This window comes from Pristis pectinata, chromosome 8 (genome assembly GCF_009764475.1).
Source record: "Pristis pectinata isolate sPriPec2 chromosome 8, sPriPec2.1.pri, whole genome shotgun sequence".
Taxonomy (NCBI): Eukaryota; Metazoa; Chordata; class Chondrichthyes; order Rhinopristiformes; family Pristidae; genus Pristis; species Pristis pectinata.
Window position 1 is genome coordinate 93,364,729 of NC_067412.1, and position 24,273 is coordinate 93,389,001.

General features: G+C 42.4%; 1 protein-coding gene across 4 annotated transcripts in view; it reads right to left on the minus strand.

Annotated features, from left to right (window-relative positions):
• Positions 1–307: 307 nt before the first annotated feature.
• si:zfos-2326c3.2 (mitogen-activated protein kinase kinase kinase kinase 4) overlaps positions 308–24,273 on the minus strand; it is a 264,594-nt gene continuing 240,628 nt past the window's right edge. For all 4 annotated transcript variants that reach the window (XM_052020805.1, XM_052020803.1, XM_052020804.1 and 1 more), the window contains 3 exons: positions 21,099–21,258; positions 11,151–11,290; positions 308–8,909 (listed from right to left, as the gene is read on the minus strand). In XM_052020805.1, the coding sequence (XP_051876765.1) occupies positions 8,826–8,909; positions 11,151–11,290; positions 21,099–21,258 (384 nt within the window). In that variant the 3' untranslated portion in view covers positions 308–8,825. The remainder of the gene's footprint in view (positions 8,910–11,150; positions 11,291–21,098; positions 21,259–24,273) is intronic.

The window sequence follows — 24,273 nt, forward strand, 5'->3', positions numbered from 1 at the left end:
CCTGACCCGCTGAGTTCCTCCGGCGTTTTGTGTGTTGCTCCAGATTCCAGGCTTTGCAGTCTCTCATGTCACCAATAAATGACGTTAGTCAGGTTCTCACAGAAAACTAAGTTCCCCTGGTTAAAATTATGGAGTGAATGAATGGCAGCTTCAGGTGTACGAGGACCTAGACCTTGGCAGGAAACACGGAATAAGGAGTCAACCAAGTGGCTGTTGGGAATTGTTGGCATGGAAACTCAAATCCCCGGCTGATAAAAAGCAATGCTTTGTAACGTTAAGTCGACAAACATTGTAGTTGAAATACAGAAACACTTGACTCAGCAAATTTATTGATACTTGTAACAATTTTAATCACATTTAAAACATTCATGAAAAAGTGTAATTTAAACAAAAAATCTTCATCCATGTTGATTGATTATTTCTCAAGTAATCACAGGCCTTAAAATTCTTGGGCTGAAAAGATAAAAGTGAATCTCAATAGTGCTGCATTTAGAGAAGGCCGTTATGTCCAGTCTGGGGTGGGGGATGTGAATGGGAATTCTATCCTTCTCCCACATATCCATGCTGTGGTTCAGGGGCTGGAGAGAGTTGGGAGTGGAACTTCTTGGACATAATGGATTGTTCCTCCATTTCTGCCCATGAAATGCTTTCGTGCAAGATTCAAGCTGGTTGAGATGTGCCTCTGATTCCTTTTGAAGGCTTCAACCCATCACCAAGATATGGGTCAGTTGACCCTGGCAATGGAACGGTGGGGAGGAGAAACAAATGACTTTTGGCCATTTGGTGGATTGGGTAGGAACCAGAGAATTGTCCTTGCGGACAAAGTGATCAGCCCCAGTTACCGATAGAGGAAACAGGAGTGGGGGGTCGGCCTAAGTCCCCTGGTCCACCATAAGACCATCAGTAGTAGAAACAGGAGTATGTCCCTCATCCCTGATCCACTATTAAATCTGATTCTTTTAATCTCAGCACAACTTGCCTGTGCTAACCACATGTCCCTTGATTTCTCTCTGAACCTCCATCTTACATCCACTTTCCCATCCAAACCCCATATCTGGAACCCCTCAGTGTCTAAAAATCAATTGAACCCAATGAGGCTGGGAAGTCCAAAGATCCATAGCCTTCTGGGTAAAGGATTTCTATTGCTCCACCCAAAGGAAACAGACTCAGTCAACCTCACTCAGAATGAAACACTTCTTGCCTTTCCAAACTCTGGAGGAAGTGGGCCTATTCTACATAATCTCATCTCGTAGGTCAATGATTTGTCCCTGGGATTTGAAATGGGGTACCTCATCTTTGCCAAATGGATCTGGGGCAAGTCTGCATGTCACTTACACTGGGTGTTAAAGTCTAATACACTACGTAGTTGAACAATATTAGCTCTGAAATTAGAGGTGGGAAGATATTTTGTAAAAAGATCTACATTCTCTCAACTATTAAATATAGGCGTTAACTCTTTTAATGTGTAATAGTTTATGTCTCCACTAAAATACCATTTAAAGACTCTTTATTGATCCAGTAGACACAATATTGAATTCAACCATTTCAGATAACCAGCCTTTCCTGCATGTTTCAGAAATGGCTATTTCTCAGGTAAAATCATCTGCCTGTCACATTAACTTGATTTTTCTCTGCCCATAGATGCTGCCTGACCTACTGAGGTGTCCAGCATTCACTGTTATTTCTGATTTCCAGTTTTCCCAGTCTCATAGTTCCAGTGTTGCTTCTGCTCTCTAAAGCCCACACTCTTCTCCCTCTATCCACACATCCTTCAGACAGATCAGCGGTGCGTTCATAGAACCTAGAACACTACTGCACAGGAACAGGCCCTGGAGTGTAGCCCACAATGTCTGTGCTGACCATGACACCAAATTAAGCTGTACACCTGTCTGCATGTGGTCTCCATCCCTCCACTCCCTGCCTGTTCATGTGCCTGTCCAAACACCTCTTAAACGAAGCTATCATATCGACTTCCACCACCACCCCTGGCAGCCCATTCCAGGCACCCACCACACTCTGTGTGTAAAAATGCCACATAAATCTTTAAACTTTCCCCCCCTGAAAGCTATGTTCTCTAGTATTTGACATTTCCATTCTGGAGAGCAAAAAGTCTGACTATCTACCCTGTCTATGCCTCTCATCATGTCACCTGGGCAACCTTAGTTTCCACCCTGTCAAAGACATCCCCCTTGTTTTCTCCATTGTGATACTCCAGTACGATAAGATGGACTGTTGACCTCACGATCTACCTCGTTATGACCTTGCACCTTATTGTCTACCTGCCTTACACTTTCTCTATAGCTGTGACACTTTATTCTGTATTCTGTTATTGTTTTTACCCTGTACTACCTCAATGCACTGTGTAATGAATTGATCTGTATGAACAGTATGCAAGACAAGTTTTTTATTGTACCTCGGTACAAGTGACAATAATAAACCAATTCCAATTCCATTGCTTGTCCTCTCTGCAACAAAACTCGTGTGTTTTTTTTCATTTTCCATTTAGAACATAATACAGTACAGGAACAGGCCCTTCGGCCCACAATGTTGTGCCGAACCAATTATGTTGGTAATAAGATGCACAACTAAGCTCATCCCTTCTGGCTATACAATGTCCATATCCTACCATTTTCCTCACATTCATGTGCCTATCTAAGAGTTTCTTGAACGTGCCTATCATATTTGCCTCCACCACCAACCCTGGCAGCGCATCCCAGGCACCCACCACTCTCTGTGTAAAAAACCTGCCCTGCACATCTGCTGATAGGTCATCTGCATGAAACAGGAGCTCTACTTCCTCTCTCTATAGATGCTGTCTGAACACTTTCTGTTTTAAGACTACTGAATGTGCTTGGTCACTTACAATATTGTTAAGCAATTTCCAGTGTATTAGTAGATATAATAAGTTTTACCCTCACCAGTAAGATCTGCAGATGCTAACTGTGGTCAGAACTGTAGACTATTTTGAACAGTGAGTACTCTTGCAGTGAGTACAATGAACAAGTGCTATCTTTTTCTACAGTTATGCAATGTATCGTCACAATTGTTCAGAAATTGGAGATTGTTGTGAATATTGCATTTTATAGCTGTGTCATGAGGCACCATTGACTGCTTCAGTCATGGGATCCCAGCTATAAACCTCAGAAGCACTGTGGCCCCATTTGCTGGCTCCACTGAATCAGTGTGACATATTTTCTCTCAGGGACTCCACACTGCAAAAGGGGAATTAAACCCCAACCTTAAATGGGTCTAGATTCGGAGGGTTGGGAGGGGGATGGTGGGGAGGGGGAAATAGAAGGAGGTTTCATCGATCAGGTACTGAGGTGGAATGTAGACATCAGATGATCACAGCATGGTGGTGGGGTTGGGTTTGACCACTGAGGTCAGTTGGGGGTGTGTGAGGTTTGGGACCTTCACCAAGGAGTTTTGGGGTTTGGTATTCTGGGTGTTGTAGAGTTTGGGCTTGGCAGATTGGGTGGGGTCTGGGTTTACAGTCAGAGCAATTCCGGTTTCAGCCAAGGATAACAGAGCAGGTCAGTGTCTGGGGTAACCAGGGATGTGTCTGGAAGTGAGATTGATGAATGAAAGGTTTCAGAACCGTAGGGGGTTGTCAGTTGATAGAAGTAAGTAATGGTATGTAGCTAGATGGGGCTCCAATCCAGTACAGTGCAATGGTTGACCAGTGGTAGTCACTTGTTGAGCCTCAGGGAATTGTGTCGGATTCGTAAAAGTGACCACAAACTATCCCGAAGCATTAGCTACTATATTCCATTCTGGGAAGAGACCACTTTCAGTCACATAATGGCATATGATCAAATTTCTATGCAAATGTTTTTAAAAAGTTAAGTGGCTTGCATCACAGACAGAGTTAGGAAAAACAAGTTCCTCAAAACCTTCTTGCATTTTGCCCAAAGTACGGAGTTTTACAATGGAGATCATTGGAAGTGACAAGCTGAGGGATGTACAACCAATGGCTCAGCCATTATCGCTCATTTTACACTATCTCTCAAAGTCAGAACATTCCCTTCCCTCTCCACAGCAGTGGCAGGACACTGAGTTTCCCCATAGCGAAAGGCGACAGGAGCCTTTTTTCAGTCACTCCACACCACTTTGGAAATTCGACCAGACATTTCCTGGGATGTTTTGCCCTCACTAGCTTAATGTGATCCCCCTATCAGGGTAAATTTGTTTTACATTTATAAAGCACTTTGCCCTTCATCATCAATCAAAAGAGCCAAATATTATTTCATTCCCTGCACTCGCTGTTCGGAAGATTGATGGGAATGAACTCCCTTGCATTGAGTGTTAATAGAATGTGCAGTAAATTAGTGCTACTGGGTCAAACTTTTAAGAACATTAGAAACAGGAGCAGGGCGAGGCCATCTGGCCCGTCGAGCCTGCTCCACCATTCAATAAGATCATGGCTGACTGGCCATGGACTCAGATCCACCTACCTGCCTTTTCCCCATAACCCTTAATTCCCCTACTATGCAAAAATCTATCCAACTGTGTCTTAAATATATTTAATAAGGTAGCCTCTACTGCTTCCCTGGGCAGAGAATTCCACAGATTTACTTCTCTCTAAGAAAAGCAGTTTCTCCTCATCTCTGTCCTAAATCTATTCCCCTGAATCTTGAGGCTATGTCCCCTAGTTCTAGTTTCGCCTACCAGTGGAAACAAACTTCCTGCCTCTATCGTATCTATCCTTTTCATAATTTTATGTTTCTGTAAGATCCCCTCTCATTCTTCTGAATTCCAGTGAGTATAGTCCCAGGTGACTCAATCTCTCCTCACAGGCTAACCCCCTCATCTCCGGAATCAACCTGGTGAACCTCCTCTGCACCGCTTCCAAAGCCAGTATATCATTCCTCAAGTAAGGAGACCAGAACTGCACGCAATACTCCAGGTGCAGCCTCACCAGCACCCTGTACAGTTGCAGCATAACCTACCTGCTCTTAAATTCAATCGCTCTAGCAATGAAGGCCAACGTTCTATTTGCCTTCTTGATAACCCATTGCATCTGCAAACCAACCTTCTGCGATTCATGCACAAGCACTCCCAAGTGCCTCTGCACAACAGAATGCTGCAATCTTTCACAATTTAAATAATAATCTGACCTTCTATTTTTCCTTCCATAGTGGATGACTTCACAGTTACCAACATTGTACTCCATCTGCCGGACCCTTTCCCACTCACTTAACCTATCTATGTCTCTCTGCAGACTCTCCGCATCCTCTGCACAATTTGCTTTTCCATTCAATTTAGTGTCAACAGCAAACTTAGATACGCTACACTGGGTCCCCCTTCCAAATCGTTAATGTATATCATGAACAGTTGCGGGTCCCTGTGGCACCCCACTCACCACTGATTGCTAACCAGAGAAAGACCCATTTATCCCATCTCTCTGCCTTCTATTGGTTAACCAATCCTCTATCCATGCTAATACATTACCCCCAACTCCATGCATCCGTACCTTATGGATAAGTCTTTTATGCGGCACCTTATCGAACACCTTCTGGAAATCCAAGTATACAACATCCACCTTTCCCCCCTATCCACTGCGCTCATTATATCCTCAAAGAACTCCAGTAAGTTTGTCAAACAGGACCTGCCCTTCCTGAATCCATGCTGTGTCTGCCTGATGGAACCACTTCTATCCAGATGTCTCGCTATTTCTTCTTTAATGATAATTTCAAGCATTTTCCCAACTACGGACGTTAAGCTAACTGTAATTACCTGCCTTTTACCTGCATCCTTTTTTAAACAGTGGTGTGACATTTGCTGTCTTCCAATCCACCAGGACCTGCCCAGAGAGTCTCTGCTTCTTTTGGATTACAAAACCCCTTGAATTATGATGCAAAGATTATTTTTGTAGATTGAGCTGACTTTCTCGCTCCTTGTATTCCACATTCTTTCATTTCTTAACCTCCGCTTCTTTTCACTTGGCTTCTCATCCGGCTTCCCTGATGTGCCTCCTGGCTCATTTCCTTCTCTCTCCCTTTGCTTGTTTATTTCTCCCTGTTCATTTTCCTTCCCACTTCTTCATTCCCTCCTTTCACTTTCTGTGTCTGCACACCTCATTCTCGCTCAGCTTTCCTCTCTTCTCTTTTTTGCACTCTCTCATTTTTCACTGCTCATTTCTTTCTATATCTGCTCGCTCTCTTGCTTTCCTCTCTGGTGCTTTGCTCATTTTCCTCTCTTTTGTTGAACTCTTCCTGCACTTTCTCCCAAGGGAGTATTATAAACAACTCTGCTGATTTTAGATGTGTAGCTAAAGTGTGAAGGAAAAGATTCAAGCTCGTTGTGACTGGCTAATCAGGTCAGGAGTCTACTGAACAGTGACAGTGTTTTGGATGGGATGGGAAGCTGGGGAGGAGGGGAAATAGCAGACAGACATAAAGCCACTTGTTTTAACCTGAACCTTATTTTAAAATGCAAAGGAATCGGGAATATATTTTCAGCAACTCCCATGATTCAAACACAAGTGTGGGATGGCTTCTGAGACACACAGAGGTCTTGTTCATTTTTTTTAAAAAAGAAACATCAGAAAGTGCTTTTTTTTGGAGATTTTTGGATAATTTCAACATCCAAATTAGAACTAATTATCACGTAGGAATGTCGGTAAACACATCCAAAGAAGTGATGGCATTTGCTGTTCCTGGACTTGTCCTGCTGAATATGAGAATGTTACTTTCACATCTATGGAATGATCACTGTAGATTTGGGAACACTGCAAACTCTTGATTTTATCAGTACAATATCAAAACATTAATCAAAAGATTATGTTTACACAGTGATTATATTATTGGACAGTAATCTAGGGGTCTCACCAATGATCCAGAGATAGGGGTTTAAAAGATGGGGAATTAAAGTTCATTAAATAAAAAGCTGGTATCAGTAATGATGATCATAAAGCTACTAGATTGTTATAAAACTTGTCCTGGTTCACTAATGTACTTAGGAGAGGAAATCAGCCTCCTTACCCAGTCTGTGTGTGTATGTCTGTGTGTGTGTGCATGTCCGTGTGTGTGTGCGTGTGTGTGTCTGTGCGCGTGTGTGTGCGTGTAAATATGTGTGTGTGTGTGTGTGTGTGTGCGTGTGTGTGTGCATGTGTGTGTGTCTTTACAAGTGTGTGTCTTTGCATGTGTGTGTGTTTAGCATGTGTCTCGTCTATTTGTATTTCTGTTTTTGTTTGTGTGTGTCTGTGTACAGATACATACACAACACAGACGCATACACAAAGACACACATACACACGCAAGATACAAATGCACACTGAACACACACAAACACCAAGTATACACATTGACACACAGACATGCACACACACACATCACTGTTTCCTGCATCTCAAGCAGTATGAAATATAAGGAATTATTTCACAGTTCATTCTTAACTCTTGGACAGCAGTGAGATAGTTTGTTGAAACCCTATCTCACTGGTGAGGAATTTAGCTTTGACTTGCTTCAGCTGAAATGAAAGCTTCTCCTCGTTTTGCAAAGGGATTCAGCAGTGAATTCTTCTGCACTTTTCAAATGACTTCATCACCCATCAGACTAAACTTTTATTATCCAGATTTATTTTAATCCTTTGCGTGGGAGAATTTACACAGAAATCCAATTTAAATTGGACCTGAGAAAATGTCAGGAAAATGGTAGATTAGATACTGAAACCTTTTCAGGGAAGGTTGTTAACCTGGTGCCCTAATATGGGGCTTGATTAGCTGCAGCTGAGACTTGACAAAATTAATGTCTACTGGTTGATCAGCAAAACCGGGCTGAGGTGTTTAAAATAATATTGGCTGTTCATGGAGGAAGTATTTGCAGTGTTGGGGGAACTTCAAGAATAAAGGGACATAATCTTGTCAATGATACCCACACCCCATGAATGAATATAAAGAAACACATTTAAGTACTGAAAGGAAATGAATGATCTGCTCCAAGACCTATTTTCTATCAACATTCAGCAGCAAAATCAGGAAGAACTCTTCCCATTGAAAGGCAGAGATTCGGAACTTTCTGCACCAAAAGTCAGGGGCAATGTCATGAGTTCTGTCAGGATATCAAGGCAGATGGTGCAAAGGCAGGAAAGTGGAGTTATGGAGTAGATTAGCTGTGATCTCATTCTATAGTGGAACTAGCTCAAGGGTCTGAATAATTGCCTCTTTTTTGTTCTTACATCTGTTTTCTACCCAAATGATTTCTACTCAAAGTCTAACTCATTGAGTGCCTGGAACTGATTAACCGATTAACCATCCTGCTTAAACATTGTCCAAAGTCAGGCAAACGCACTTCTCCAAATATCAGAAGTGGCAGAAAGCCATTTTGAAAAAAGGTGCTTTGCTAGAGAATTATTTTCACATAAAGTACAGTACATTAATTGTCTTAATATTAGCACTACCATCATAAAACCCATTTATACTGAATATACAAAATACTGGGGTGAACTGCTGAATCACTTGTTGGGGAGGTAAACCACAAAGACGTGATTGTGCAAAAGGCTTGTGCACATATGTATATATCTGCTCACAGCTGGTACACTGAGCTATCTTTTCACTTAACATTACAGTAATGCATTGTCTGGTTGCTACAGCAACCTGACCTTTTCCAATAACATAGATACTATATATATAAATCAGTAGAATTACAGAAAACAGTTTTAGTTATTGTCGAACAGATGACAGACTCTTATTCCAAGATGTGTCATTGGTTGTAATGGATGTAGCTGGCACTGTTAGTTGAGAGCCAGTGTGGTGTGAGTACATAGAAATGATCACGTCAGTGCAATCCAACACACACAGAACGTGTGTTCAGGACTCCCAGGGGCTACCAGTTCAAATGAGAGTTCTGACCAAGTGTCATAAAATAAATCTGACTGCTTCCACCAGATGGGGCTGAGGCAAAGAACACCTAAAAGGGAATAAAATGGGAGTGTGTTAATGATCAGTAAGGAAGCCAATCTATTTTTAATAGAGATCGTAAATAACAAGCATTAAAGCAATGGTGCATAAATTGGCTCAAGGTCACCACACTCTACATCAGCTCAACCAGCTGCTCATCCTTGTTGCATTTCATATCCTTATTTAATCCTTCTGGGCACTGCTAATCGAATTGTCAAATGCCACAACCTTCTCCTAAAGTATAGCGGCTAGTAGTGGTTAGCGTAATGCTATTACAGCGCCTGCGACCCGAGTTCAATTCCGGCCGCTGTCTGTAAGGAGTTTGTACGTTCTCCCCGTGTGTCTGTGTGGGTTTTCTCCGGGTGCTCCGGTTTCCTCCCACATTCCAAAGATGTACGGGTTGGGAATGTTGTGGGCGTGCTATGTTGGCGCCGGAAGTGTGGCGACACTTGCGGGCTGCCCCCAGAACAGTCTATGCAAAAGATGCATTTCACTGTGTGTTTCGATGCACATGTGACTAATACAGATATCTTATCTTATAAATATCATACCTGGATACACAACCTGGAATATTTATACTGGGCACTTTCGCTGTATTATAGGGGCTACACCAAAGGAAATCGTTGTTAATTACAGCTTGTCTCTGCAAGGCTGAAAGAGATACTGACATTTATCTAAAGCCTTTAATTTCCTCATGGTGCTCCAGGGAATCACACAGCATGGAAGGAGCCCAATTAGCCCCTCTTTCCTAAGGCAACTCTCTGACATTAATTCCATTTCTCTCTCCTTTCCCCACAGTTAAGTTTTCATTTTCAAGAAGTTATTCAATTTCACTTTGAAATTTACCCCTGAATCTCCTTCTATCATCCTTTAGGAAATGCATCATAACTCACTGTGTAAGAAACAAAGTTCTCTTCATCTCCCCACTGGCTCTTTTGCAGTGAATTTAAATCTATGTCCTCTGGTTTCCGATCCAGTGGAAAATTTCTCTCTAAAGCTTACATAAGGACAGCTTCCATCCCAATGTGATAAGACTATTGAATGATGAGATGGACTCTGACCTCATGATCTACCTTGTTGTGACTTTGCATCTTATCGCACTGCACTTTCTCTGTAGCTGTGACACTTTACTCTGTACTGTTATTGTTTTTACCTGTACTACCTCAATGCACTCTGTACTAACTCAATGTAACTGCACTGTGTAATGAATTGACCTGTGCAAACAGTATGCAAGACAAGTTTTTCAATGTACCTCGGTATAAGTGACAATAATAAACCAATACCAATACCAATACATCCAAATACTTCACAGTGTTCAATACTCTTGTTAAGTCTTGTTCCAACAGCGTTGCTTTGAAAAGAATCCCACCTTCCCAAGTATCTCCAGATCAATGTAGACCCTGTCGCCATTCTTAAACTATCACTATGAATACATAGCAAAATTGAGTAAAACGTAAAGGAATAGACAAAGGGATAAATGTTAATCAAGACATCATGAATATCCAATAGGAAGACAGGGGCTAGGGTTTAATATCTCATCCGAATGGTATCTTGGCCCTACCCATTGCTGTACTGTTCACATTAGGGTTGAACAATGGTGCAACACTCTGTGCCACTTCCTCACAGCTCCAGGGATCCAGGTTCGACTCTGGTCTCTGGTGCTGTCTGTGTGGAGTTTGCACATTCTCTCTGTGACTGTGTGGGTTTCCTCTAGGTGCTCTGGATTTCTCCCACGTCCCAATGATGGTCCAGTAGGTTACGGCTACTGTAAATTAGTGTTAGTGTGGGATAATGTCAAAGAGAATTGAAAGGGGTTTGATAAGCATGTGCGAGAGAGAACAAGTTGCAGGGGTACAGGGACAGAAGGAGAGGGGGAATGGGATTTATGGGGTTGTTTCCCCCGAAGGCAGCATAGACCTGATGAGCTGAATGGCCTTCTTTCATGTATGAGAATCCCTGGAATGGGATTCAAACCTACAGCTTTCCGATTTGGGAATCTTTAAGCCAAGCTGAGGTCTGATAGAAAATGGAACACATTACTTGACCAATGCTGAGAAAGGGGAAAAAGCCTGGAACATTGAGCTCCTCTTGTGAGCTCTGTCATACTCTAGTAAAGTGTTCGTGAGATACGAACTATCATTGACAAAGCATTGGATGATTAAGCCAATGAACCAGACCTCTGCCCCAGAGAGTGCATCAACTCGGAGAGTAAGCATTTAATTCCTCAAACGACGAGTTTGTTGTTACTCACCTTGTCGTTCCTTTCACACAGGAACTTCAGTTTCTGTGCTTTCTTGTGCATAAACACTCCCTCGAGCCGTCCATTCTCCGCAGAACGGAGCTCTATTGCTTTCTCTCCCCAACCCATGATATGATTTGACTCGATGTAGGCTACAAAAATAAGACGCAAAAATGAAAATATTTAATTCTCGGTGCCATGCTGGAAGGTTCATATCTTCTCTCTGCGGTTTGCCAACAAATCAACTTCTCTTCACTTGTCTTTTGAAGGAAGTGATGCAAACAGCAAGGGTCAGTTGCCGCTGCTCCTTTGCCTGATCTGACCTTTGACCAAATTTGACCCTTGACTCAACTCCCTGACCCCAGCCTGATGTCTCCGATCTAATGCTACATTGGTCGGATAGGAGAAGGAAAATGTGTGAGAGTCATTAATTAGTGACTGGTAACTTTGCCTTGTGACTGGTGAACAACGCTAATGGAGAGCCATAACATAAACATGTGTAGTGTGCTGTGCAACAGCCCCAGTGTGCTTCCCCAGTGCCAATGAATTCATAGGTCACAGGAAATGGATGATCTAGTATCTTAGATGTTAATAGCTGTCATCTAGTTAAAATGTAAACTTTACTCATCACCTTTCAGAGCGTGTTTATCACACAACCATTCTCACATCAGTGAAATAAGTGCAAAAGTGTGCCTTCATACCAGGGATCATTAACTCCCTGGGCTTTGAGTCCCCTCCAGCAATATTACTGTGTAAATTATCTCACATCGAGGTCATGATATTTACTGATAGACAGAAATAAGTAACAGTTCCCACTGGACACAAGCAGAATTTATTTCACACAGATGAAAATTTTCTTTGCAAGGCAAAGTTTTAGCAGTGGTGCATCAGCATTAAAAAACTATCCAGAATTGCCTAAATTTAGGGTTTGCAATCCATCACATTAGATGGAGGGAAGCTTAATAAGTTATTTGATGGAACGAATGTCAATACTGGCGATTAATTAAGTAATCATTAGAGAGGATAAAGCATGGGCTAAACCACAGTGGAATGTAGTCAACACCCCCTGACTTCACTGCACACTTTACTTTCACTGTGGCTCACATTTTGTCCATTTCCATCAGTGACTAATGAATAGGTCAGGAAGATTTAAGTGGATAAGATGAATATGAAATGGTATTTTTAGCATTCTGCTTTGTGTCCCAGATCTGTCAGATCCTATACATGTTCAAAGGCAAATCCAGTTGTTTTCCTTCATGCTAATGATGATCTATATCTTAAAAGTCTGGCAGGACAAATAAAAGCAACAACTAAAACAGCTCCCTCACTGGAAATATGACTAGGCTTCTGATCCTTATATTGAAACAAATGTCCAAATATTGGTATAATGGAGCAGAACCTGTGAATAACTAAAATAGGCAGATTGTGGATGTTAGCATGCAACACTGAAGTTTGAGCATCAGTTCAATTTCTGGAACAGGGAGAATGCACTTTCTTAACCTACACCTGTGATCATTTTAAACTTCATGTGGTTTTAATCTCCTGGCTGAGAAGATCAGCCTTGGAAGCACAGCTGTCAGAATTCCTGGGCACCAGACTCCTACTGCCTAATGACTGGACATTCATCAGCCCAAAGGGCGTATCCAAGAAAGCAGAGCAGATTCATTTGCTGGGAGCTGAAGTTGGAGGGAGATTTATAAGAAGAAGGATTTAGGCCAGTGCTGACGGGAATTATAGTAGCATTCAACGTTATGGAGTACAGTAACATAATGGTTGTAACTGGACCATCAGCCAGAATTCTGGGTCTTTGAACTGGAAACATGAGCTCAAATGACATCTTGACAACGTGGCAGACTCTTAACTGCCTCCTCATGCACAGCTTCTGAATTCCACTATGTAAAAACAAAAGCAGCGGTGGTGTTGCTTTGCTGAATGTGCAATAATGCAAACAAGCTGAAAATCTTCAGAATCCAGTTAGGCCTTTGGAATTTGGGAATATTCAGCCTTTGAGGTTGTTCTGCCATTTAGCAAGATTGTAGCTGATCTTTTGTGCCAAGTTCTGTGCTCAGAGTCTCACCATATGGTGGTTGTATCGATGAGAAATCAGAATCAGGTTTATTATCACTGACTTATATGACATGGTTTATTACTTTGCAGCAGCAATTCAGTGCAAAAACATGAAGTTACTATAAATTACAAAATAAACAATAGTGCAAAAAAGGAATAATGAGGTAGTGTTCATTGGTTCATGGACTGTTCAGAAATCTGATGGCGGAGGGGAAGAAGCTTTTCCTAAATCATTGAGTGTGGGTCTTCAGGCTCCCGTACCTCCTCCCCGATGGTAGTATCGAGAAGAAGGCATGTCCCGGATGGACTGGGAAAGGACTGAAGTTCATCTTGTTCACCTTCTCCCATCTTGGTGGTCATGTGATGTGACACTTTATTCCTCTTTTGCACTATTTATTTATTTTTGTAACTTAGTAATTTTCATGTCTTTCTGTCTTGCATATGACATACGTCAGTGATAATAAACCTGATTCTGATTCTGAGAGAAGAGTCAAGGAAAAATTCATTGTTAGGGTTCCCTCATGGTTCCCCCATGACATATCATCATGCTGGAATTCAAAATGTTACTTCCCAAAAGTATTCTTTCTAAATGAGTGAACGAATTGCTTCCACTGTGAAAACTGATCACAAGCCCAAATCTTCAATGTTGTAAAAGTTTTCATTTGAAAATCATCCTTCACCAACAAAGAAGGAATGTATTCAAACTTCACTTGCTAGTGATGTTTCACCTGCTGCTTTGGTCCATGGGTGAGGTTGGTGTGGGTGCAGGGAAGCTGAAAAGAATAAAAACTAATGCACTAACAAATAAAAAAACATTTGCCTTGTTTTGCACTGCCTTTTTCTTCACTGTCTTGTATAATTTATGTATAATTTATGTTCTGTGTGTTGTTCGTATTGACGTGCCTGTGATGCTGCTGCAAGTGAGTCCCTACATTCTCCCTGTACCTCACTGTACTTGTGCACATGACAATAAGCTCCACTTGACTTGAAAAGCCATTATAAGACAAGAGATGCAAGGTCTAATGTTGGATTTCTGCGGTCCCTGATTCACCAAGAGGGACTTCTTTAAAGTATTTGTTTGATTTGAGGAAAGAATCTGGTTTTTTCTTGTGCTCAGAATTTGAACCCAACCCAGAAATGATGGGCTGGAAGACTCAAAGACCCAAGCTGGAAGGATCCATGACTGGGATTGAATGTTGGGGATGGCAGATTGATCTGGGAGTAATTGGAGGGGGGGGGGGGGGGGTGGGAAATGAACCACTAAGATGCCAACCTTGCCTCAGTTGGTAGCACTTTATAAGATAATTGTGGGTTTGTCCCACTCCAGGGACTGATCCACAAAAATTAGATTAGATATTAGATAATTATTTATTAGTCACATGTACATCGAGATACATAGTGAAATGCATCTTTTTGCGTTACTGACAATGTGCTGGGGGCAGCCCGCAAGTGTCGCCACGCTTCCGGCACCAACATAGCATGCCCACAGCTCCTAACCCGTACGTCTTTGGAATGTGGAAGGAAACCGGAGCACCCTGAGGAAACCCACGCAGACACATGGGGAGAACGTACAAACTCTTTACAGACAGCGGTGGGAATTGAAGCTGGGTCGCTGGCTCTGTAATAGCATTACACTAACCGCTACACTACCATGCTGCCAGGCTCCAGGCTGACACACCAGCACAGTGCTGAGGGAGTACTGTTGGAGTTATCCTCTATCAAATTGGACAATAGGTTATGTCCAATTTACATCATCACAGGGTTGTAAAAGATCCACCCTCACAGCAGTATTTCGATAAAGAGCAGAAAATTAGATCCCCTTCCCAAAAATTATCTCCCATTAAACGTCAGTAAAACAGGTTCTCAATTGATCATCTCATTGCTATTTGTGGGAACTTGGTGTGTGACAATTAACAGTTTTCTTCGTATAGCAGAAGCATGTACCACCAGACACAAGGACAGCTTCTATCCCGCTGTTATCAGACTTTTGAACGGACCTCTCATACACTGAAGATGAACTCCTGATCTTCCAATCTATCTCGTTGTGACCCTTACACTTTATTCGTCTACCTGCACTGCACTTTCTCTGTAACTGTAACACCATACCCAGCATTCTGTTTTCCTTTCTGCTATGTTGATGTAGTTATGTATGGTATGATCTGTCTGGATGGCATGCAAAACAAAAGCTTTTCACTGTATCTCGGTACGTGTGACAATAATAAACTAATACCAACATTAAACCAAACAGCAAGAATGCTCCTTTGGTTGTATAGTGTCTTGGGATGACCTGGGATTTTGAGGGCAGCCCAAAGTAGAAGAGGAATAAGCCACAAGAACTTTGGAGAAGGAATGACAGAATCCATGATAAGCACTTTATATTTGGAGTGGGAGGCAGCACAGGGATACTGAAAGAAAGAAAGTTATATGAGGTGTTTGGGCACAGAAAGCATAAAAACAGTGTGGCTCACTGTGGAATGCTATTATGGGAATATCAAAGTAACCTACTTAAAAATTCTGGCCTAAAAATTCATATGCATGCTGGCACCTTTTCAGTGTTAGGTATATGCTAGCCAGTTATTTCCCAAGTGGAATACCATTGCAATAATTTCCGGGTCAAATTGCACAACTTCAGGAGTTCGACAAGGTACTTTTGGTCATGAACTGTGTTTGCGCCGATGGTCCAACTTCCACACTAGACGCACACAGGGTGACATAGTTCGATGTACAATGCCACATCATTGCAGCATTGCCCAGGAAATGAGCTCACATCGTTCTGAGGAGCGCCTGTTGTTGGGAACTGTCAGAACCATTGGGTTTTAACGGTGCTTCTCCCTGGGGACTACACTCTATGGGATCCCTCACTTCCCACTGCGTTCCCTCTGCCACTCCCTTCTCTACTATTCCACTCTCTGAAGCCAAAGTCCCCCCAAAACCCAACTTTGGTCCAACTTTTCTCAAACTCACCAATTCAGAACCTAATTTTCCATTGCAACCTCTGACCAAGGCCTTGATCCAACACCTCCACCTCCCCTGATACCTGACCTCTGACTGATCCAATCCCTCAATCCCTCACCTCTGACCGAGACATTGATCCGATCCTCAAAAGACCGACTGAGGCTGTGATCCTCAATCTCTGACCCCGGCCAAGGCGCTGATCTGACCCCCTACCAATCCCTGACCTCCAACCCCTGACCAAGGCTCTCATCCAAGCCTCCAGTGGACAGAACCGAGACCCTGACCCAATCCCCAAATGGGGGGATTCTCTTTCCCTGTGAACCTCCTGTCCAATCCTGACCTCATTCCCAGGATGATCCAGCACTTCACACTTGTAAGCACAAGATGGAAAGTGTCACAGGTCATTCAGTAGCAACTAATGTCTTGGTGTGTGAATTTAACTGTGGCCATTGGTGTACTGCACAACTCTCCCTGAGCCAGTGAACGTCTGAATCAGTGTATTTGAACACATAACTTCCCATCCTTAGTTGAACTGGATTCAGTGACTCCTGCTTCATACCCAAAGATATGGCTCGAAAATGCTCTCTGAAACGGCCAGTAAAGCACTCAATTGGCATGGCAACTACAAATGGAAAATTAATGTTAACCTTCGTGATGTCCTTGGAAATATTTCTTACAAAAGAAAAGATGAATGGGGAGAGGCCAGAACTTCTAAAACCCACAATTTTCCAGTACCAAGCAGCTTAAATTTGATTCCTACTATAATGTTTTGAATCTGGGAGTTGGCAAGAATACCCGGCAGTACAGAGGTGAGTGACTGAAGGTTTAACATAAAGAAACTGAAGAAGCATTAATTCCCAGAGCTACTTTTGCATCAAAACTGCACCAGAATAATGTTCCCCACACAGATACCCTGCAACTGCAGCTTTTCCCCACGGCATCTAACTTGCTACCATGCCTAACACAAATAGCAATGAGTCACACTACAACTTGTTATGATCGCAAATGCACTGCCTGAAATGAGAATGCAAGGAGATTCAGCAGTAACTTTTAATCGGGAACATAATAAACGCTTAAAAAATGGTGAAAGAAAAGCACTGCCAACCGAGAAGGAAGGAGATTTAGGGAAGTGGGACTAAATGGATTGCTGTTTCAGGGAGCTGGGGGATATACAGTGGATTAAACGGTTCCTTGTTTCACCTTAAAATTGTGGAGCTTAGAGAGATTCAGACCCACGGAGGGAAGGATGAAGGTATTTTCCACAACTTGCACTGATATCGTCATGTTCATCTTTGTTTACTTTGTCGTGTAAGTTGTGTATAAATTAAATTTATGTAATTTACCTTTGTCATGTTTGTAATGTACTGTGCTGCTGCTGCAAAAAGCGAATTTTCATGGCACTTATAGCATGGGTATGTATGCCCATGACAATAAACTTGAAATTAAAACATAATAGACCCATACAGCAGTGAAACAGGCCTTTAGTCCACTGAGCCTGTCTCAACTATCAACTTTCCCCGGAGCTACTCACTCACACGGGGCAATTCAAAGTGGCCAAATAACTGAAACATTCACATGTCTTTGGGACATGGGAGGAAACCAGAGCACCCGGAGGAAATCCACGCAGTCACAGGGAGAATGTACAAACTCCACACAGATGGCAGCTGAGAATAGGATCAAACCCAACCTGCTGCTGATGTGAGGTGCCAGCTCTGCTAGCCACACCATGTGCTGACCTAATGAAGTTTGTTGGTCAGCCAACTGCTAGCAATGTTGCTCTGAGAGAATAAAACCAAAAGGATCCATGCACATCTGCAGCAAGTTCAGCCCAGGTGCTAGGCTCTGGAATTCCCTCATTAAACTTGTGTGCGGTTCTGGTCACTTTGAGCTACAGGATGGATGGCGTTAAGCTGGAAAAGGTGCAGAAAAGATTCGCAAGGATTTTACCGGGACTGGAGGGCTTGACTTATAAGGAGGCGCTGGATAAGCCGGGGCTTTTTTCCCTGGAGCGCAGGAGGTTGAGAGGTGACCTTATAGAGGTGTAAAAACACATGAGGGGTATAGATAGGGTGAATGGACACAGTCTTTTTCCCAGGTGGGAGAGTCTAAAATTAGAGGGCATAGATTTAAGGTGAGAGGGGAAAAAGTTAAAGGGGATGCGAGGGGCAATTTTTCACATGAGAAGGCAGTGGGTCTGTGGAATGAGCTGCCAGAGAATGTGATAGAGGTAGGCTTAAAAAGCATTTAGATATTTCCATGGATAGGAAAGGTTCAGAGGGATATGGGTCAAATGCAGGCAAATGGCATTAGCTCAGGTAGGCAACTTGGTCAGCATGGACAAGTTGGGCCGAAGGGCCTGTTTCCATGTTGTGTTACTCTGTGACTCTATAACACCTGTCCCTCTTCCTTAAAGGCACTCCTTAAAGCCCACCTCTTTGATCAAGTAAGGTACAAATGGGCGGCACGGTAGTGTAGCGGTTAGCGTAACGCTATTACTGCGCCAGCGACCTGGGTTCAATTCCCGCCACCGTCTGTAAGGAGTTTGTACGTTCTCCCTGTGTCTGTGTGAGTTTCCTCTGGGTGCTCCGGTTTTCTCCCACATTCCAAAGGCGTACAGGTTAGGAAGTTATGGGCATGCTATTTTGGCGCCGGAAGCGTGGTGACATTTGTGGGCTGCCCCCAGCACGTTCTCAGTAACACAAAAAACGCATTTCACTGTGTTTCGATGTACATGTGACTGATAAATAAATATCTTAAATATCCGATGAAAGGTCATTTCGAGACGCTGCCTGACATGACGGGCATTTAAAACATTTTCTGTTTTATGACTTACTCAACATTGTACTTAACCTTTATTTGGACAGATATAGATCTTGCCTGATCTTACTCTTTGCAGTAAAACTCTGTTAATCCAGCACACCAGGGATGCTGGTGCTACAGGACTGGCAGATTTTCCAGACTATTGGATTTTAGTCCTATTAATCCCTCAAAACACTTTATATGTTTGGTTTTAAATGCTACAAAAGCAGTATTATAAATGTTTCAGTGAACTCAGTCAGGAGTATGAGAAAAGGGGTCCTTGTGAGTTTCAAAAGAGTGCAGGAAACAGGACTCAGGGAGCTGCAGAAAGTAGTGGACTCTGCCCAATACATCAAGGGTACATCACACCCCACCATCCGTAGTATCTACAGTAGGTACTGCCTCAGGAAGGCAACATCTATCATCAAAGATCCCCACCATCCAGGCCATGCCATCTTCTCACAGCTACTATTGGGCAGGAGGTACGGAAGCCTGAAGTCCCACATCACCAGGTTCAAGAACAGATTCTTCCTTTCAATCATTCGGTTCTTGAACCAACCAACACAACCCTAATCACTACAGTTTAGCAACACTATGACCACTTTGCACTCAAATGGACTTTGTTTTTTTTTGTTTTAATTGTGTTCTTTCTTGTAAAACATGCATAATGTATGTTTAATTCATGTTTTTCTTGTGAATGCTGCTTATCTGATGCTATGTGCCTGTGATGCTGCTACGAGTAAGTTTCTCATTGTACCTGTGCGTACTTGTACTTGTGCACATGACAATAAACTCGGCTTTGACCTTGACTTTTCACGGAAGCACATTATTTCTAGGGATGTAATTTTGCAGTTATTTTGCTTTACAACAAAACTTAGAAATACACTACTTAATGCTTGGTCTCTACCTCTCTATTTTTCCATCTGTTACTAGTGGTAAAGCTCAATCTGGCTTTAACAAAGGGGGATTAGTGTCCAACTCAACTCAACGGGTAGCACTGCTTCCTCCAGGTCAGATTGGTGAGTGTCCCAGTTACACTTTAAAGTCATGGGAACACCCCACACAGCACTGTCCCAGAGGCTATAATTCAGAGGAAGCATTAGACTGAGACCTTTCTTTCTGATGAATGCCTGGGTTTATTATTGTCACATGTACTGAGGTACAGAGAAAATCTTTTGTTTGTGTGCCATCCAGGCAGATCATGCCACACATAAGTACATCGAGGTAGAAAAAAGGAAAACAATGCAGACTATGGTGTTGTAGCTACAGGGAAGATGCAGTGCAGGGAAACTATTTTGAAGAGCAGCTTCCTGGCTAATATTTACCCTCTCAACCAGGTCAGTATCTTGATGCTTCTGGGAACTTGGTGTGCGTAAGTTGTCTGCTCTATTTCCTATATTAATGCCCTACAGATGTACTTAGTTAACACTTTGAGATGCCTGAGGTTATGACAGATGAAATGTAAATGTAATTGAAGGGATCACAGGAGATCTATAAGAAATGGTTCACATTGTAACTGAATGTGTGAACTAATCAGCAGGTGTAATAATAAAGCAAGCTGCTAGAGGAACACAGCGGGTCAGGCAGCATTTGTGTTTCAGGACCGAAATGTCGACCACCCCTTTGCCTCCATAGATGCTGCTCGACTCGCTGAGTTCCTCCAGCGGCTCGTTTTTTTTGCTCCCAACCCCAGCAACTGCCGTCTTTTGTGCCTCTATAACTGTGTAACGGTTGATGATTTTTCATCAGGAGTTGGAACCTCAAATGTTACTCCTGCTTATCTCACCACAGATGCTGCCCGACCTGTTGACTAACTCCAGCACTTTCTACCAGTTCATATTTTCGGCATGCATGGTATTCTGCTTCTGCATTTGTGAATCATTAGTTATATTGGGACTTCAGAGAAAAAAAGGCAGGAAACTGAAACGATCCCTGACAATTTCTAATTTACATTACATTCAGTAATGTAAATTAAGAAAAAAGAAACTTGTGCTGCTTCAGGTAACTTCTGGTGCACGAGGGGTGAGGGGACAAGTTGTGTACCCATTTCACAAAACAGCAAATGTCTTACAGAGCAGAAATAGAACAGATGTTGAAACCGGCAGCAGCAATGGAACCAAGAACTGAAGGCAGACTCACCAATTGAGTTGGGCATCTCTCCCCACTGCATGACTGTCTCTTTGGTGATCCGTCCATAGGTATTTATGTAGACCCCTTCATCCTCATAGCAAATCAGCAGCTCCATTCCGTTCGTGTTTGGAAGGATGATGATGGCATGTGGCTGAATACTTCCTTGAATCTGAATCGGAGGTTCACGTGAGAAACATTACTATATGGCCAGAAAATTAACTCCACAGCAATTGCAAGCACATTGGTCACACTGGGAGTACCACAACACTTCACACACAAGACTGTTACAATCATATTCATTACTCAGGATTTTTAAAAAGTCTCATTTGCAGCAACAGAGTGGGAGAGAGATCAAATTGCTTTATTCTCTACTTGCCAGGCTGTGTGTGTTTAAGCAGACAGTGGAATCCCATTTCTCAGCAGCCACTATCCTCAGCATCAGGACAGGCATCCACAGTCGTAGGGCAATTTTCATCCGCTGCCTTGTTATTCTCATGAGGTATGTGTGATGAGGGCAAGGACAGTGCCTGAATATCAATCGCCGAGCTTGCAAACAAGACTGCAATACTTGACAGTGAGCCAGCTTAATAAAGGCTTCTTCGCCATCAGGTGATATCCAGAGCAAGATAGCCTGTCACTGGGGGTGTCCACGCCAGCAGCATGCCACGTAGTATCATGGCACCAAGGGGGTGCTTTATTTTTGGAGCTTATGAAATCTGGGAGCATGGAAATAACAAGGGCAGATCAACCGAATCATTCTGCCTCAGATTTCCTGCTTCACAGTCTGTGCTACTGAACTGGGGGAAGGTTAACCATTTCATTCCTCAGGCAGCAGTGCAAAGTTTCTCCTGTCCTTCTCCAGGCAATATTAATAGTTCCATCCTCCAAGCTTTCACTTACTGGCGGTTTTCAAGGATTGCTGCAAGGCATTGCAAGTTAATGAATTTAAATTTCCTCAACTCAACAAACTTGGGTTGTTTTCTCTGCCACGTCGGAGGCCGAGGAGAGACCTGATAAAACTATGAGAGGCATCAATCGGGTAGACAGTCAGAATCTTTTTCCCAGGGTGGAAATGTCAAATACTGGGGGTGAGAGGGGAAAGTTTAAAAGGGATGTGCGGGGTAAGTTTTTTTTACACAGAGAGTGGTAGGTGCCAGGGTAGTGGTGGAAGCAGATATGATAGTGGTGTTTTAGAGGCTTTTAGATAGGCACATGAATATGCAGGGAATGCTAGGATATGGATCATGTACAGGCAGAAGGGATTGGTTTAATTTGGCATCATGCTCAGCACAGACAATGTGGGCCGAAGGGCCTGTTCCTGTGCTGTATTGCTTTATGTTCATGAATCCTGGTCTTTAGTAACAGTCTCTAGGTTACTAATCCAGGTCTCTAGATTACTAGTCCAGTTACTTGATATGATGGGGGACATATTCTTAACATTAGAACCTAATCATTCAATACAAAATCAGGAAGAACTGTTGACAAAGGAACAAAAGTTAATCTCAAACTATCTTTCCCTAAGCACTGTGGAATCTGGGTCAACTGGAGCTTTTAAGACTGGGATCAATAAATTTATTTCTTATTAGGAAGAAGTTGTATTTATCTTGCACATTCATTCCTAAAAGGCAGTCAAGCAATTTTGAAATGAAGTCACTGCTGTAATGTGGGAAGCGTGATGGTCAATGTACATGTAGCACAGTGACAGTGACCAAATGATTTGTTTCTGGGACACCAGGGAGAGTTTCCCATCACTTCTTTGGTTTATTTCTAGGGGATCTTTTGTGTCCATTTAAAAGACCAGCTGGTGCCTCACTTTAATGCCTCATTTCACAATGCAGATGCTTATTAATCTGAGACACAGACAAAGAGATAACGTTTTTTTCTGAATAGGGTCACTAGAACTGCAGGGAGAGAAATCTCATGCAATTGAAGACAGCTTAATGCTCTTTCAAACTTTTTTTGCTGCACAGATATTCATTATTGGATTAGCAGATATAACATTTGTGAAGTTTGGTTTGTTCACCAAATTTTATTGGTGTGATGCCAGGAACCTCTCTTGACCCTGGGTTGTGAGAGAGTTCCAGAGCGGATCTGAATGTTTGTTCATTGTCTGAGATGTGGCCCTCAGTGATCAGAAACAGATTCACACTGTACGAGTGCGGAGAATTGTATACCTCGAATAGAAATAGATTCAGGAGGCATTTTTTCATAGAACAAGTGGCAGAACTTTTGCCCTGAAAAGCTGATGAAGTAAAAATTGATAAACTGAGCCTGTTACATTTTGGTGAAATAATTGATTAGATTATTTCAGGACCAGCAGAGAGTGTTAAAATACAGATTAACTATAATCCAATTAAATGACGAGAAAGGTTTGAGATGGTGAGTAGCCAGCTCCTGTTTATATTTTTTATGAACCTGTGCGGTATTTGATTCCGTGGAAAAGTAAAGGAAGGCATGGTGATCACAATGTGAGAGCGGGAGATGTACACGTGCACTTTGTACATACAGGCTGCACAATGAACACAGCTTTGGTTACCATGAATAGTTCTGTAACCGAGTATTGATGTGTTAAAAACAAGACTTCAAACTTAATTACATGGCTGCAGGGAATGAGTCAAATTTTCACCTCCTACAGTGTTCAGTGATAGGAAGGGCTAAACCAATAAATTCAGTGAAGCCACTTTTATGAATATTGCAAAGTATTATCGGTATATTAGAACTTGTTAAAAGTAAGTGTATTACAGATAACATCAATCGTTGCAGGGAACAGAGGATTTAAAAAGGAATGATTCTCTGCTGGCAGTATTGCAACCCAATGTTTGATGCACTGTTTGATGTTCTTCTGTTTACCATTTTAACATGGAAACATATATAAACATATGAATTAGGAGTAGGAGTAGGTCACCTGGTCCTTCAAACCTGCTCCACTACTCAACAAGATCATAGTTGATCTCAACCCCACATTCCCACCTGCCCTTGATAACCTTTCACCTACTTCCTCATCAACTTCTTAATGTCTGCTTAAAAGACTCTGCTTCCATTGCCATTTTCAAAGAAGAGAGTTCAAAAGACTTATGATCCACTGAGAGAATAAAATCATCTAATCTCTGTCTTATTTTTAATCACTGATCCTAAATTCTAGATTCTCTCCTGATGAAATATCCTCTTTACATCCTCTCTGTCA